Source organism: Kogia breviceps, chromosome 1 (assembly GCF_026419965.1).
Source record: "Kogia breviceps isolate mKogBre1 chromosome 1, mKogBre1 haplotype 1, whole genome shotgun sequence".
Taxonomy (NCBI): Eukaryota; Metazoa; Chordata; class Mammalia; order Artiodactyla; family Physeteridae; genus Kogia; species Kogia breviceps.
Genome location: NC_081310.1, coordinates 31,672,825 through 31,686,600, shown reverse-complemented (window position 1 = coordinate 31,686,600; position 13,776 = coordinate 31,672,825). Strand labels below are relative to the sequence as shown.

At 39.6% G+C, this 13,776-nt stretch overlaps 2 protein-coding genes across 13 annotated transcripts in view; one reads left to right on the top strand and one right to left on the bottom strand.

Annotated features, from left to right (window-relative positions):
* Nucleotides 1-3,751, bottom strand: part of NSL1 (NSL1 component of MIS12 kinetochore complex) — a 55,547-nt gene extending 51,796 nt beyond the window's left edge. The window contains exons 1-2 of the mRNA XM_059073467.2: nucleotides 2,901-3,751; nucleotides 969-1,047 (exon numbers count right to left, since the gene is read on the bottom strand). Of these exons, the coding sequence (XP_058929450.2) occupies nucleotides 969-1,047; nucleotides 2,901-3,203 (382 nt within the window). The 5' untranslated portion in view covers nucleotides 3,204-3,751. The remainder of the gene's footprint in view (nucleotides 1-968; nucleotides 1,048-2,900) is intronic.
* TATDN3 (TatD DNase domain containing 3) overlaps nucleotides 2,850-13,776 on the top strand; it is a 31,920-nt gene continuing 20,993 nt past the window's right edge. For 6 of the 12 annotated variants that reach the window (XM_059073520.2, XM_059073512.2, XM_067030034.1 and 3 more), the window contains exons 1-7: nucleotides 3,224-3,353; nucleotides 4,995-5,027; nucleotides 5,947-6,020; nucleotides 6,350-6,434; nucleotides 10,890-10,952; nucleotides 12,261-12,370; nucleotides 12,535-12,590. In XM_059073520.2, coding sequence (XP_058929503.1) covers nucleotides 3,288-3,353; nucleotides 4,995-5,027; nucleotides 5,947-6,020; nucleotides 6,350-6,434; nucleotides 10,890-10,952; nucleotides 12,261-12,370; nucleotides 12,535-12,590 — 487 coding nt within the window. In that variant the 5' untranslated portion in view covers nucleotides 3,224-3,287. Of the gene's footprint in view, nucleotides 3,354-4,994; nucleotides 5,028-5,946; nucleotides 6,021-6,349; nucleotides 6,435-10,889; nucleotides 10,953-12,260; nucleotides 12,371-12,534; nucleotides 12,591-13,776 lie in introns of all 12 variants that reach the window. The other 6 variants (XM_067030075.1, XM_067030070.1, XM_067030078.1 and 3 more) reach the window with 5 other exon arrangements.

Genomic DNA, 13,776 nt, shown 5'->3' with positions numbered 1-13,776 from the left:
AAAATTATAGCCACAGAGAATTACTTGATGGGCTTGGAATAAGCTCAAGGGTATAAGTGGTTAATCTGAACAGCTAGCAGTGATACCAATCTATGCTGGTCAAGTCTCCGTACTACCACCATGGGGACCAACAAGACACTCCAGTTCTCTTATTGGGGCAGCCCTTCTCCTGGACATTGCTGGAGAGTTCTGCCTCTCTTCCCACACTGAACATTCTTTTTCTACTACATTTTTTTCCTTCCTACACTGACCATTTTCTTTCTATTAAAACTTTTATTTCTTTAGATATGTCAACATCATTAGTTAGGGTACAATCCAGTCTGCTCTACACCAGGAAAACATTCTGTTTTATCAAGGAGGTTTCTACAAATACTGACCTCATCCTTTACATGGTACTTTTATAGTTTAACTTCACATTTCTAAGAGTACTTCACTATCTACTCAAAGGATCACTTGTAAAAATACAACTTGATTTATAAAGTACCAAGCATAGGGATTCTCTGGACCTGTTTCTTCATCTGGGGATAGTTGTACAGTATTTTCCAATAAGCTACTGACAAGGGTACTTTTGAAGTTTAATCAGATGAAAGTCTCGTTGGGAATGCCAGATAGTATGTATCAATATAAAGGATCACAGTAACCACTACGTTGTGTGGCTCAGCTTATGACCTCAATAGTCTTCTAGATTAGTTTTCTCTTTTTCCCAGCAAAGGAACTCTACCACTAAAGGAATTTTAAAAGAAGGGACACTGAAAATGGGGATTAAGAATTAGCACTCAAAATAAAACTAGAGGGAATTCCCTGGCGGTCCAGTGGTTAGGACTCCACACAGGTTCGATTCCTGGTTGGGGAACTAAGACCCTGCAAGCCTTGCAGCACGACCAAAAATAAAATAAAGTAAAAAAATAAAACTAGCCACAAAAATAACTCAGAAATGAATGACAGAGGGACAAAGCAAAATCACATACCCATAAAGTAATTGTCTGAAGCTTCCTGCCATGCTTGCCCATTAATGCTGACATTCTCTTGCACAGCTGATTCAAATGTCTGCAATAGAGTCACAACAGTCAAGTCACTGAAAATAACTTTAAATACTGAATTCAAACATTTTGGCAAAGTAACACTTTCAGATTTGTGATAGAGAATATTAAAAAAAAAGTAGCAGGGGCTTCCCTGGTGGCGCAGTGGTTAAGAATCCGCCTGCCAATGCAGGGGACACGGGTTCGAGCCCTGGTCCAGGATGATCCCACATGCCTCGGAGCAACTAAGCCCCTGCGCCACAACTACTGAGCCTGCGCTCTAGAGTCCATGCGCCACAACTACTGAAGCCCGCTCACCTAGAGCCCTTGCTCTGCAACAAGAGAAGCCACCGCAATGAAAAGCCTGTACACTGCAACAAAGAGCAGCCCTCGCTCGCCACAACTAGAGAAAGACAGCACGCAGCAACAAAGACCCAACGCAGCCAAAAATAAATAAATAAATAAATTTTTAAAACAATGCATATATAACTGAATCACTGCTGTACAGTAGAAATTAACACATTGTAAATCAACTATATTTCAATAAAATAAATTTTAAAATAACTCACAAAAAAGAATGTGATAATACTATATTATGTGGTTTTAGATTAAGAGATGTCAACATAATTAAAGCCTCTGCCTTTTATCTGTTCTCTTAATTAAAGTAAAACACAAGTTAATTCCCTTGGTAGTTTAAGTCTTCACACCTTTTATCTTCTAATCCACTTTCTCATCCATTGAATAAGGTATAATAGGTTAAGCCAAGTTCCCCTTTTTTGTAAGGTAATTAAATGTTCTAAGCACCTCAGCACTTCCTAGAAAGGGATAAATTCTAAGATCATTACACAACAAAACAATCTTCTCCCAAGAAACTACTAAAAATGTCCTCAGGTATGTCTCTATTTTTCCCTTGCTTGCAAGGAGGGAATGATATAAGAGCCAGTGTACACAACACTGGAACAAAGAATCACAACCCAGGGAGTGTTCCTTCATTCTTCATCCATTTAACCTTTATTTTGGTTGCACTGTGGTGCATTATAAAATGTACCAAAATTATAAGCATTTTAACTTTTTTTCCTGAATATAAATAGATTGTGTGCTTCCTTTTGACAGGCACAAATCCCTCAATTTGTTGCGTCTTTCCCCAAAAAACTATCTTCTTCCGGGCTCTGCAAAATATTTAAGAAAGGAAGGGGAAATGTATAAGGGCCAGTGTGTGATCTTACTTTAGTTTATAAGCAAGACAGCTTCCTTATCTACTTTAGACTTGTAGGGAAAAAGTTCTCGCTCTCTTTACAAGATGTTCTAAAACAAACAAAAGGAAAGACCAAAAGCTAGCCTGGTGACTGACTCACTGACTTCCAGGATTACCCTCTCCAAGAGAATTTCTCAGTCTGCACCGCCCAATAGGGGAGCAACTAGCCCCTTTATGGCTGCTGAGGCCTTAAAATATGGCTAGCAGGAAAGGAGGTGAGCTGTAAGTTTAAGACCGATTTGAAAAACTTAGTATGAACAAAAGAATGTAAACTATCTCGTTCATTTAACTATCTCGTTCATTTTTTAATTATTACAAGTTAAAATGATATCTTGGACATGGTTAAATAAATGTTATTAAAATTAATTTCACCTATTTTTTCTTACTTTTAATTTCAAGTTACATACATGGCTCGCCTTGTATTTTTCTGTCGGACAGCACTGGTCTAAGTAATTAACAATACCCAGCTGCCTCTAGTATCTACTTCATTCCCTCCCGTGTCCCAGGCTGCTTCTAACCAAGCGTGGGCCACCGTTAACTCTGCCGAAGCCTGGCGTACGCTCTTTCTGACCACTGAGACCTGGGGTGTGGAGAGAGGGGGTGATAAGACAAGGCTGAGCCCGTACCCACTGCGCATCTCGCAGCACGGGCTCCCGAATCTCCTCTGGCAGCGTGTCCCCCAGCTTTTGCACAAAGCGGCCGCACAGTTCTAGCATTTCCGTCACGGCCCGCTTCGAGGTGCAGCGCACCCGGAAGTCTTTTCGGGAGGTGGCAAGAACCGAGGCCCCATCGTCTGTCCCGGCCACTCTCTCCACGTCCCGCGGAGCAGAAAGGGCCACCGACTCAAGAGCCCCCTCCATTTTTCCTACTTGAATTGTGGGCGGGAACTCAAGGAGCGGAAGAGCGGGTTCCCCGGAAGGAAGGAGCATACGTCCGGCCGGAAACTCGGCCCGCAGCAGCAGTGTTCCGCCTGAGGCTCCGCGGGCAAGTGGAGGGATTCACTGGCTGCGGCGATGGAAGCGGTGGGCGCACGGCTGGTGGACTGTCACTGCCACATCTCCGCCCCGGACTTTGACCACGTATGTGAGGGCGAGGTCGGGCCCGTGGGAGCAGGGAGGCCCCCATCCTTTCCCTTCAGGCTGTCCTTGTTCTCCTCCCTTAGGGCGAAGCCCCAAATCCTCCCAGGCCCCCGTCTGTGGTCCTGTGCGACTTGCTCCTTACTCCCTATTTAATCTCACACTGATTTTTCTTTCTCATCCCGAATATCCATATCCTCTGTCTCCACTTGGCTTTTATTTGCTGTTACTGGCTACTTGAGTCCTTCCCCCTACCCCGCCTTGGCCCGGCTGTTTATCCTACCAGCCTCTCAGCTCCTGGCAGAGAATCCACTTTCCCCAGAACGCCGTCCGCGAAACTCGGGCTCACTCCCACACGCCGCGTGCTCCAGTTCTACAGGGGAGCGAAGCAAACAAAAACCAGCTCATGCGCACACACACGTAATTTCAAAGTGTTTTACCCGCTACGTTGGAAACTAGAGGCTAATAATAAAGAAGAGCGGGGTCTATTTTAGGGGAAAAAAACCTCTCAAGAGGTGAAGCTTAAGTTGGTGCTGGAAAGACAAAGCGGTGAGTGCATGGTGGTGAGGAAGGCAGGCGGCTTGCAGGCCTCCAGACAAGACAGAATTTGGACGTTCAAGCTACCGAAAGGCTGGGTGGAGCCTCAAGAGCTGAGAAGAGAGACGCGTAAAACTAAACCGAAGAGGTTTGCAGAGGATTAGTGAGTCGGGAGTTCGCATTTCACTAGAAGCACAATGGGGATCCGGTAAAGGGCTTTGCCTTTTAAGGAGAGAGACAAGATCTGATAATCCATTTAAAAAACATTTTGCTGATGTGTGGCTAATGGACCGAGGAGAACAAGAATGGAAGCTCGAAGACCAGCTTGGAAGCTTTTGCAGTATTTAGACTAAAGATAGTGGTTGCAGGGAAGTTTGAGAGAAGCAAATGGATTCAAGGTATATTTTAGGGATAGAATCTGTCGTACATGCTGAGAGGAATTGGATATGGAAAGAGAGGGAAAGGGAGAACTGAGGATGCTGTAGAGAGGTGGTGGTGCTGAGATGAGGGAAAACTGAAAGAATAGGTTTGTTGAGGAGAAAATAGTTATGTTCCGCACATGTTGAAACCTAATATCCATTCCAAGTGGAGATGTCATATGGTCACTTTAAAATGTGACTCTTGGGTTCAGGAGAGAGTTATAGGCTGGAGATAAAAACTGGGGGCTCATTAGCATAATGAGCATGGTAATGAGAGGACTTAAGGTGAGTCAGAGAGAGAAGCATGGGGTTCTGAAATCAGATAGAGAGCCAGTCAAGGAGACTGAAAGGTAGCAGCCAGCTAGAGAGGAATATTTGCAGAAGCCAAGAGTGGAAAATATTTCAAAAAGGAAGGAGTGGACAAGTGAGGAGTTTCTAATGCTGCTGAGGGGTAGAGTAGGAGGACAGAGAAGTGTCCTTTAGTTTTGACAATAACAGTTTGTTTTAATAGAGTGGGAACAGAAGCCACATTTTACTGAGCGAGTAAATGGGAGGTAGGGTCAGCATAGGCTCTTCACATTCCACCACCCTGTTCCTTGCCATCATTGTCATTCTTTATGGTGCCTCAACTACATTGATATACACAGCCAAAGGACACTTACTTATCCATCTAAAATGTTTATTTTAGGATCTGGATGATGTGTTGGAGAAAGCCAAGAAAGTAAGTCAGTACCTATAATTGCCCTTTGGTTGTTTTTATTTTCCTCCTAATTTTTATCTAAAACAGCTTGAAATTTAGTTATACTATGTTGTTGTTACTTCAATAATAATAAGTTAATAATAAACAGCATTTATTGTTTACTATGTGCCAGGCACTGAGCTAAGCCCATCCTGTACATTATCTCATTTAATGTTTCACAGCAAGCTTCTGAGGAAGCTATTATTTGATAGCCAACCATTACCCATTTTATAGATGAGGAAACTAAGGCCTAGAGATTAACTTGTCCAAAGACACACCACTAGTAAGTGATGTAGACAAAATAGTCTGAATCCAAAACACATTCCCACAGCCACCATGCTTACCAGCAGTATGGAACAAATTGGTCCATCTTTCAGTTCTTGAATTAACGTCATTCTGGAGATCTTGGAGAAATTATAAAAGTTTTCTGAAACAGTTTGATTTGTGTGGGAAAAAAATTATTAATCTTTGGAAGTGTTTATGAAGCTAGCATTTTGTGGTCTTCCCCACAAGTGATAGTCAAAAATGGTTGCCATTTTTACATACAGCCATCTTTCACTGTGGCAGCTTAATTAGGAGTATGGGGTTTGGAGTTACACAGGGCTAGTGATCTTGGGCAAGTTATTTGACTCCATCCAAAACTCTGTCTCTTGATCCATACAGTGGATTACAGCACTGCCTATGTCATAGGAGTATATAGATTAAATGGGGGGTAATATTTATATTCACCGAGCGTAATACCTGAAACATAGTAACTACTCAATGATAGCTATTATGATTATATTGTTGGAGTGTGAGTGAGCAAGGATAACTAAAAGCACAGAAAACTTTAAATTTTTATTTAATTATATTGGATGTATATTGTTTGAGACTCTAACTATTCTCTTCATTTTTGTTGCAGGCCAATGTTATGGCTCTTGTGGTGGTTGCTGAACATTCAGGAGAATTTGAAAAGATTATGCAGCTTTCAGAAAGGTGTTACTTCTCATTAAGAATTAGAGGGCTTCCCTGGTGGCGCAGTGGTTGAGAGTCCGCCTGCCGATGCAGGGGACATGGGTTCGTGCCCCGGTCCGGGAGGATCCCACATGCTGCGGAGCGAAAAAAAGAATTAGAAAGAGTTGCTAATAAGGATGCAGTTATGATGTCATATTTATAATATCAAAGATCATCAATTTTTAAAGAGAATGAGAAGAAAAACAATCACATTAACATAGCCCTAAAAATATTCTTTCCTACTTGTTCTTCAGAGTACCTTTGTCTCCTAGTCTAATATTCTGCTTTCTTAATTCGTTCTACATTTTTAGGTATAATGGATTTGTCCTGCCATGCTTGGGTGTTCACCCAGTTCAGGGAGTTTCACCAAAAGACCAAAGAAGTGTCACATTAAAGGTAACAGTCTTACAAAACAAGAACCATAAAAAAATCATAACATCATTTGACTCAGTACTCCTCCTCTTTCAGATTAATATTATAAGGCAATAATCCAAAAGAAAGAAATTCTATCTTCTTTCACAAAGATGTTTGTTACAGCAGTTACTTGAAATAGAGAAAAAGTGGAAACAGCCTAAAGGTTAGGAAATAAATAACTAGTTAACTTATACAGTGTTAAATATAATGCTACAATGTTAAATATAACTATATAAAGTATGCACTATACGGTTTATGTAGCAACATGGAAAATGTTTACAATATAGTGTAGGGAGACAAGCAGGATACCAAATGGTTTATTCACTGTGACATCCATGTAAAAATATATTCTATAAGGAAAAGACTAGAGAGAAAAGTACAGAAATTATACTCGTTGTGATGGTCTGATAGAGTTATAAGCACCTTGTTTTCATATTTTTTTATCAAGTTGTCATATTGCTTTGGCAAAAAATGTGATAAAATATCCAGAAAAAGAAAGATACAAATTCATAGATGCGGTACTATAAGGGAACAGATGAGTTCAAGTACATAGTGTCTTCTTTGAGCATTGAACTATCCCTATAGGAGTGCTCTTGATCTGTTAAACTGCCTTACTTTTATACCCTCTCTAAAAAAATTCCTACCCACAAGAACTCACTGACTCACAGTAGTCAATATGTCTTATATTTCAGACTTGTCTCCTGACTCAGCATCAGGGAGATGCACAGTTTCCTGAGTGCTTTATTACATAATGAGATTGAAAGCCCCATGTTGAAGAAGTAAATACTTTTTATTATCTATGAATAAATTAAGATATGAAGACTATCATTTTTTATAATAATAAACTGTATTCCTACATTGGGATACCCGAGGTAGTTCTACTTATTTTGAAACAAAATTACTTTTAATTCACTTCAGGTAAAAATAAATACTTATCCTGTAGATTTCCTGAGTTGTTGATATGATAAAATTAGCTAAATTGCCAGAGTTGCAATTCCCAAAATGTTGGGGATGGTAGCAAGACAGTATTTCTTTCATTTATGTAGAGATTTATACTAATAGTCCTTCATTTCAGTAGTCAGTCAACAAGTGTTTAGTGAGCATGTACCATATTTCAAACACTGTTCTAAGCACTATAGAGTAAAATCCCTCTCACAGAAACCAGATTCTGGATTGGGGAAGACAGTCAACAATTAGATACATGAACTAAGTGCTTCAAAGGCAGTGAAACAAGATTATGTGATGGCGATTGTGGATGCTGGTTTTTAGATTGTGTAGTCAAGGAAGGCCTCTCTGAGGAGGTGACGTTTGAACTGCAACCTGAATGCAGTTGGCCATGCAAAGAGAGGGCTCAGAGTGTTGAAGGCAAAGGAAACAATGAAGCACAGAGGTCCTAAGGTAGTTACAAGTTTGATGTGGTCAAGAAATAGAAAGCGGACTGATGTGACTAGATGGAAGAGGAAGGAATAGTGAGGCCAGGGGGATTGGGCCTGACCAATCACCTCATCCCCAGTCACCTCATACAGGGCCTTGTTGGACTGTAGTTTACATCCGTGGGGGATTTAAAGTAAGGAGTGACAAGAGGTGATTTCTGTTTTGAAAAGATAGCCTTAGCAATGGTGTGAAGAATCAATTTCGAAGAAGGCAAAAAAGGAAGAAGGGAGAATAGTTAAAAGACTGTTGCAGGGCTTCCCTGGTGGCGCAGTGGTTGGGAGTCCGCCTGCCGATGCAGGGGACGCGGGTTCTTGCCCCGGTCCGGGAAGATCCTGCATGCCGCGGAGCGGCTGGGCCCGTGAGCCATGGCCGCTGAGCCTGCGCGTCCGGAGCCTGTGCTCCGCAACGGGAGAGGCCACAGCAGTGAGAGGCCCGCATACCACAAAAAAAAAAAAAAGACTGTTGCCGTAGTCCATGTGAGAAACGATGGTGGATTGGACCAGGACCAGAGTGGTAGCCGTGGAGATGAAGAGAAGTGAGTGGATTTGGCATATTTTGGGCATGAATGTAGAACTGAAAGGACTATTTCACTTACAAAACGAAATAAAATACCAGCAATATACAGGTAAATCTAGATTCTCAAAGCAGACAGGAACTCAGCAAATCTCCAGATAGCCCGCTGGAAAAGACCCGAGTTAAGCAGTTTTGTTCCTAATGTGCTTCTAGCCCCCACAATAGTTCAGTTTTCCCATCGTGGTTAGATTACAAGCTCCTACCACGTGGTACAAAGGTAGGTAGGTACAATAGTAAGTATTCATTAAATTACCTTGGTTTATAAAATGAAAATTGCCTAGCATCACACAAATCTTTCAGCATAGTCAATAAATATTATTACCAGGCAGAATTTAAGACCCTGGGATACCCTGGGGAATCACAATTCACTGTCTACAAGCTACTGCCCCCTCCAGGCAGGGCATGTGCTGTCCAGTTGGCTCCTGTCCCTACTTAACCCACTTCACTCATTTCGGTTACAGGCCTGACCCCTGTTCTAAAGGTTCTGAAGACTAAACATTTTCTTTAATAAAAAGATCAATTCTAATTATTTTAAATCATTCAGAATAAATCTCTCCTCCCTCCTTTTTGCCCTTCTTTCTTCCATCCTTTCCTTCTCTCTCCTTTCTTCTTTCAGTAGCATAGTGGAAACAGCATGGGCTTTGAAGTCAGAGAGACTTGGCCTACGGGCTTCTGTGATCTGTGGCCCTTAACTTTGCCAAGTCTCAATTTCCTCATTTGTAAATCATGAATAATTATTTAGTGTAGTATTCCCAGTTATAGGGTATAGAGGTATAGGATATTTTAAAACCCCACAATAGAACCATTAGCTGTTAAAGAACTTGAGACTTTATGGAGGAAGTGGGAATAGAACTGAGGTCAGTTTTAGACCTATGAACGTCCTCATAAATATCTTTACATCTATTAAAATGATAAAGACCACACATACATTTATACATATTGAATCTGTGATATGAATTATATTCATTTCTATTTACTATACCTGACTTGCCAGAAACTTCCAAAATATTTCATGAGGAGTTGGAACAGTCTCGTTGTAAATTTATTTTGCTTCTTTTTATAGATAATACATATTCCAAGAAGCATTTTTTTCCCTGTATCTGGTCTTCATCCAAATGTGTAATTTCCTTCTGACTGAAGACTTTCTAAGTGTCAAACATTTCCTGAGTAATCTCTCCAACTTCTCCAGTCCCTTTGAGGTCCCACAGACACACAGTAGTTTGGATGTTTGCTATGGAAAATCTTTGCCTGACACTTTGACCTACTCAGCTATTGCCAGACATCTTCTCTGGTATTTAGGGTTATATGCTCTTAGCTCTACATGACAATATTAATTCTTCTTCATTGAGTCTACTGGAATGTCTGAGGCCTTGATTTACCCTTCCTCATCTTCTTTTCTCTCTCTTGAGGTATAATTATAAAATCTCCTCTTCTTCCCCTACCATATGGTTTACCTCCCTTTTCTTAATTCTCCCTTGTTCTGATTATCCTCACTAGAAGTACCTTGAATGTATATATTCTGAGACTAAAATCCTCAAAGTAGTTTAAAATATCTAGAAGCCAATTTTCCATTTACTTGTCTTTCCCTTGTCTTAAAGAGATCCCTCACAGGGAGAATTCTCTTTAAGTGGAAATAGTAATATCATGGAAACTAACAGTACAGAGTTACTTCAGTAGTTGGCAAACAACATATTTGTGATACTTAGTATGTATATTGTTGAACCTTTAGGACAAAAATAGACTACACAGGACTATAAAGACAAAAGAAATTAGTGAAAATAGTGCAAAGGATGTATGGGATTGTCCACCTGGTGGCTTTCTTCTCTCTTGCTCAGCTATTCCAGGAAATCCAGTTCACTCCTCCTAAATGCCAGGAAATGCCTCCTAAACAGAAGGAAGGGTTTAAGTGGGAGTCTTCGTAAGAAGTCATGTTCTTGGGACTTCCCTAGGGGTCCAGTGGCTAAGACTCTGCGCTCCCAATGCAGGAGGCCTGGGTTCAATCCCTGGTCAAGGAACTAGATCCCTCATGCCACAGCTAAGAGTTCGCCTGCTGCAACTAAAGATTCCACATGCCACAACTAAAAGATCCTGCATGCCCCACTGGACATCCCGTACGCAGTAGCGAAGATCCTGTGTGCTGCAACTATGATCCGGTGCAGCCAAATAATAAATAAATATTTTTTTAAAAAAGGAAGTCATGTTCTTGTAACATAAATGGATGTGGGATGTTTGTACTCAAATTTCCAGACAGAAGTACTCACCATTATAGAATTATTACATTATAAATTCCTCAACTGGTTAAAGGTATTGACTATGTAAAGGACCCAGTCAGTATAGCATAGTGCCTGGCATATAATAGGTGTTTATACAAACCCTATAAAATTCCCTTCTCCTTCTATTTTAATAAATTTACTTTTTTTTCCATCCCAGGATTTGGATGTAGCTTTGCCCATTATCGAGTATTATAAGGATCGATTGTTGGCAATTGGAGAGGTAAATACCCACTAACTGATAAAATGATTTCTAATCAAGACTTTCATGTGATAGATGAAAATAGTCCTTAATTTAGTATTGGTGATTATAACAGACTTGGATAATTATGTTCACCCTGTTCAGCTGAATAATAATTCGTCAGTACTTCCTCAATAAGCAAAAGTGCTTAGGGATAAAACAATAGAAGCCTCCCCATGGGCTTCTGTTAATGAAAGAAAACTATTACCATTTCAATATACTTTCTTCTTATTTTCCTTTTGCCTACATAGGGTTATCTCTCTGGTTAATTAAAATAGCATATACAAGCATACCTTAAATAGGTTAGAGTTTATAATTAAAGAACATTTTTTATTAAATAATTTACAGTTGTGAAACATCTCATCACTTGGTAATTCCACTTATAATTAAAGATAAAAGATAATACTAGCACTTACATTCAGAATCTAGGTTATCACGATGCATGCCAGAATAGGATCAAGGGAAGCAGTCATTTATAATCTTCACTGTCCAGTGTGGTTACCACATGCAGCTGTTGAGCACTTGAAATGTGACTGGCCCAAATTGAGATGTGCCATCAGGATAAGATGCACTTAGGATTTCAAAGGCTCAGTACCTCAAAAAAAGAATGTAAAATCTAAGAAAAAAAAATGTCATGAAGAGATTAGTGGTAGGACTGGAATAAAACACAGACCTACTAGAGCATGGACTTGAGGACGTGGGGAGGGGGAAGGGTAAGCTGTGACGATGTGAGAGAGTGGCAGGGACATATACACACTACCAAAAGTAAACTAGATAGCTAGTGGGAAGCTGCCACATAGCACAGGGAGATCACCTCTGTGCTTTGTGACCACCTAGAGGGGTGGGATAGGGAGGGTGGGAGGGAGGGTGATGCAAGAGGGAAGAGATATTGGAACATATGTATATGTATAACTGATTCACTTTGTTGTAAAGGAGAAACTAACACACTATGGTAAAACAGTTATACTCAAATAAAGATGTTTAAAAAAAAAAAAGAATGTAAAATAACTCAATAATTTTTTTTATTGATTTATGTGTTGACATAATAATATGACTATATGATAATATTGATACTATTTTAGATATAGTGGATTAAATATATTATTAAAATTAGTTTCACCTGTTTCTTGTTAGTGTTTTTAATGTAGCTACTGGAAACTGTAAGGTTGTGTATGTGGCTTATGTGTGTGGCTCCCATTATATTTCTCTTGGACTGTACTGCTCCATAATATGTCTTTGGGGATTCATTAAACCATGAACATGTAATTCTGTTTTATTTTTCTGTTATAGGTTGGACTAGATTTCTCCCCCAGAATTGCTGGCACTGACGAACAGAAGGAAGAGCAAAGACAGGTCCTAATCAGACAGGTCCAATTAGCCAGAAGGCTAAATTTGCCTTTGTAGGTTACTTATCATCTTCCTATATGAACAGTTGCAGAGCAAATTAAGGAATGATTCTCCTGAAATTGAGCTCTGTTTTTCTTTTTCTCTGAATTGCTTTAATATAACAAAAATAATAATTTCATATTAAGTACTCAAAAGGAATTTTTTTGTTGTTTACCAGAAATGTTCACTCACGTTCAGCCGGGAGACCCACCATCAGCCTCTTAAACGAGCAAGGTATTTAGGTTCCTGAGAAAAATGTGCCCAATGTTGAAGTTTGACAGTTCCAGTCCATATTCTCAATGGAACAAGCCATGCTCTGCTTGATTTCTTAAAGGGAAGGGAATGGGTCAAGGGTAGAGATGGAAAGCAACTAAGGTGGCTTTGCAAGTCAGCCTACTATTGACAAGGTTTTCAGTGTGATTATGCTGTTTATCAGGCCAGGATAAAGCAAATGAGACATTGGATCAAGTAATTTTAATGCCTTAATTTGAAAATTAGCAGCTCCAACATTTTAATCAGCTTATGTGAGAGAGGAAAAAACAAAGCAAAGAAGGGAGATCACATTGAGTTACTGTTTTGCATGTTTTATGGCTGCTGCTTTAGAAAATGGTATTATACAGATTGTGGCCATCTTATATAAAATGCACTGTCATCTTCACCAGTTGTTCCTAAAGAAAAAATACTTCTCATAGGATTACTTTTCAGATTTTTAACGTGCTGTCCACGGTAAGAAATATACTTTATTTTGAAACTCGATATATACACATACATACTGTTTTTGGCACTGACTTTATTTCGAAACTCAGTATATACACATACAGAAAACTGACAGAAGTTTAAGAAGCAGTACATCTGTATGTATGTGTGTATAGATATGTGTGTGTGCGTGTCTTTACGCACACAAATATATAAGCACACACTGGCCGGTCGTGACCCACTAATTAGATTTCATAACTAACGGTAGTAACCCACTAAATGTCACACCTACCAACAGTATCAAATAGTGAAGTAAACATAATTGCCTACAACTAGAAAGCACTGTATTTCTCAGTGGTGGGTACTGAATCCCCCTGGATTCACCGAGAACATGATTTTTGTGCAGGCTGAGCAGCCATCCTTTAAGAACTGGAGATGGTTTTTGTGAAACTAACTCTGAATGTTGAATTTGTGAGTCATTTGTTTCCTCATTTCTTCTTTCACTAGCATCCTTCTTAAGGACAATTTGCTTAAAAACCTATTAGAAAAAAAAAACCTATTAGGAACAATAATTTGACAGTTCAGAAACTTTTGGAGAAGGTTTGATGGCATAGGAAGTTTAAATAATTGCTCAATTGTATTTATTAATTTTATTTTAAAGATTAAGAATTCACTATATTTTTATTCTACTGGTTAAACACTATATGTTTATATACTCTTTAGA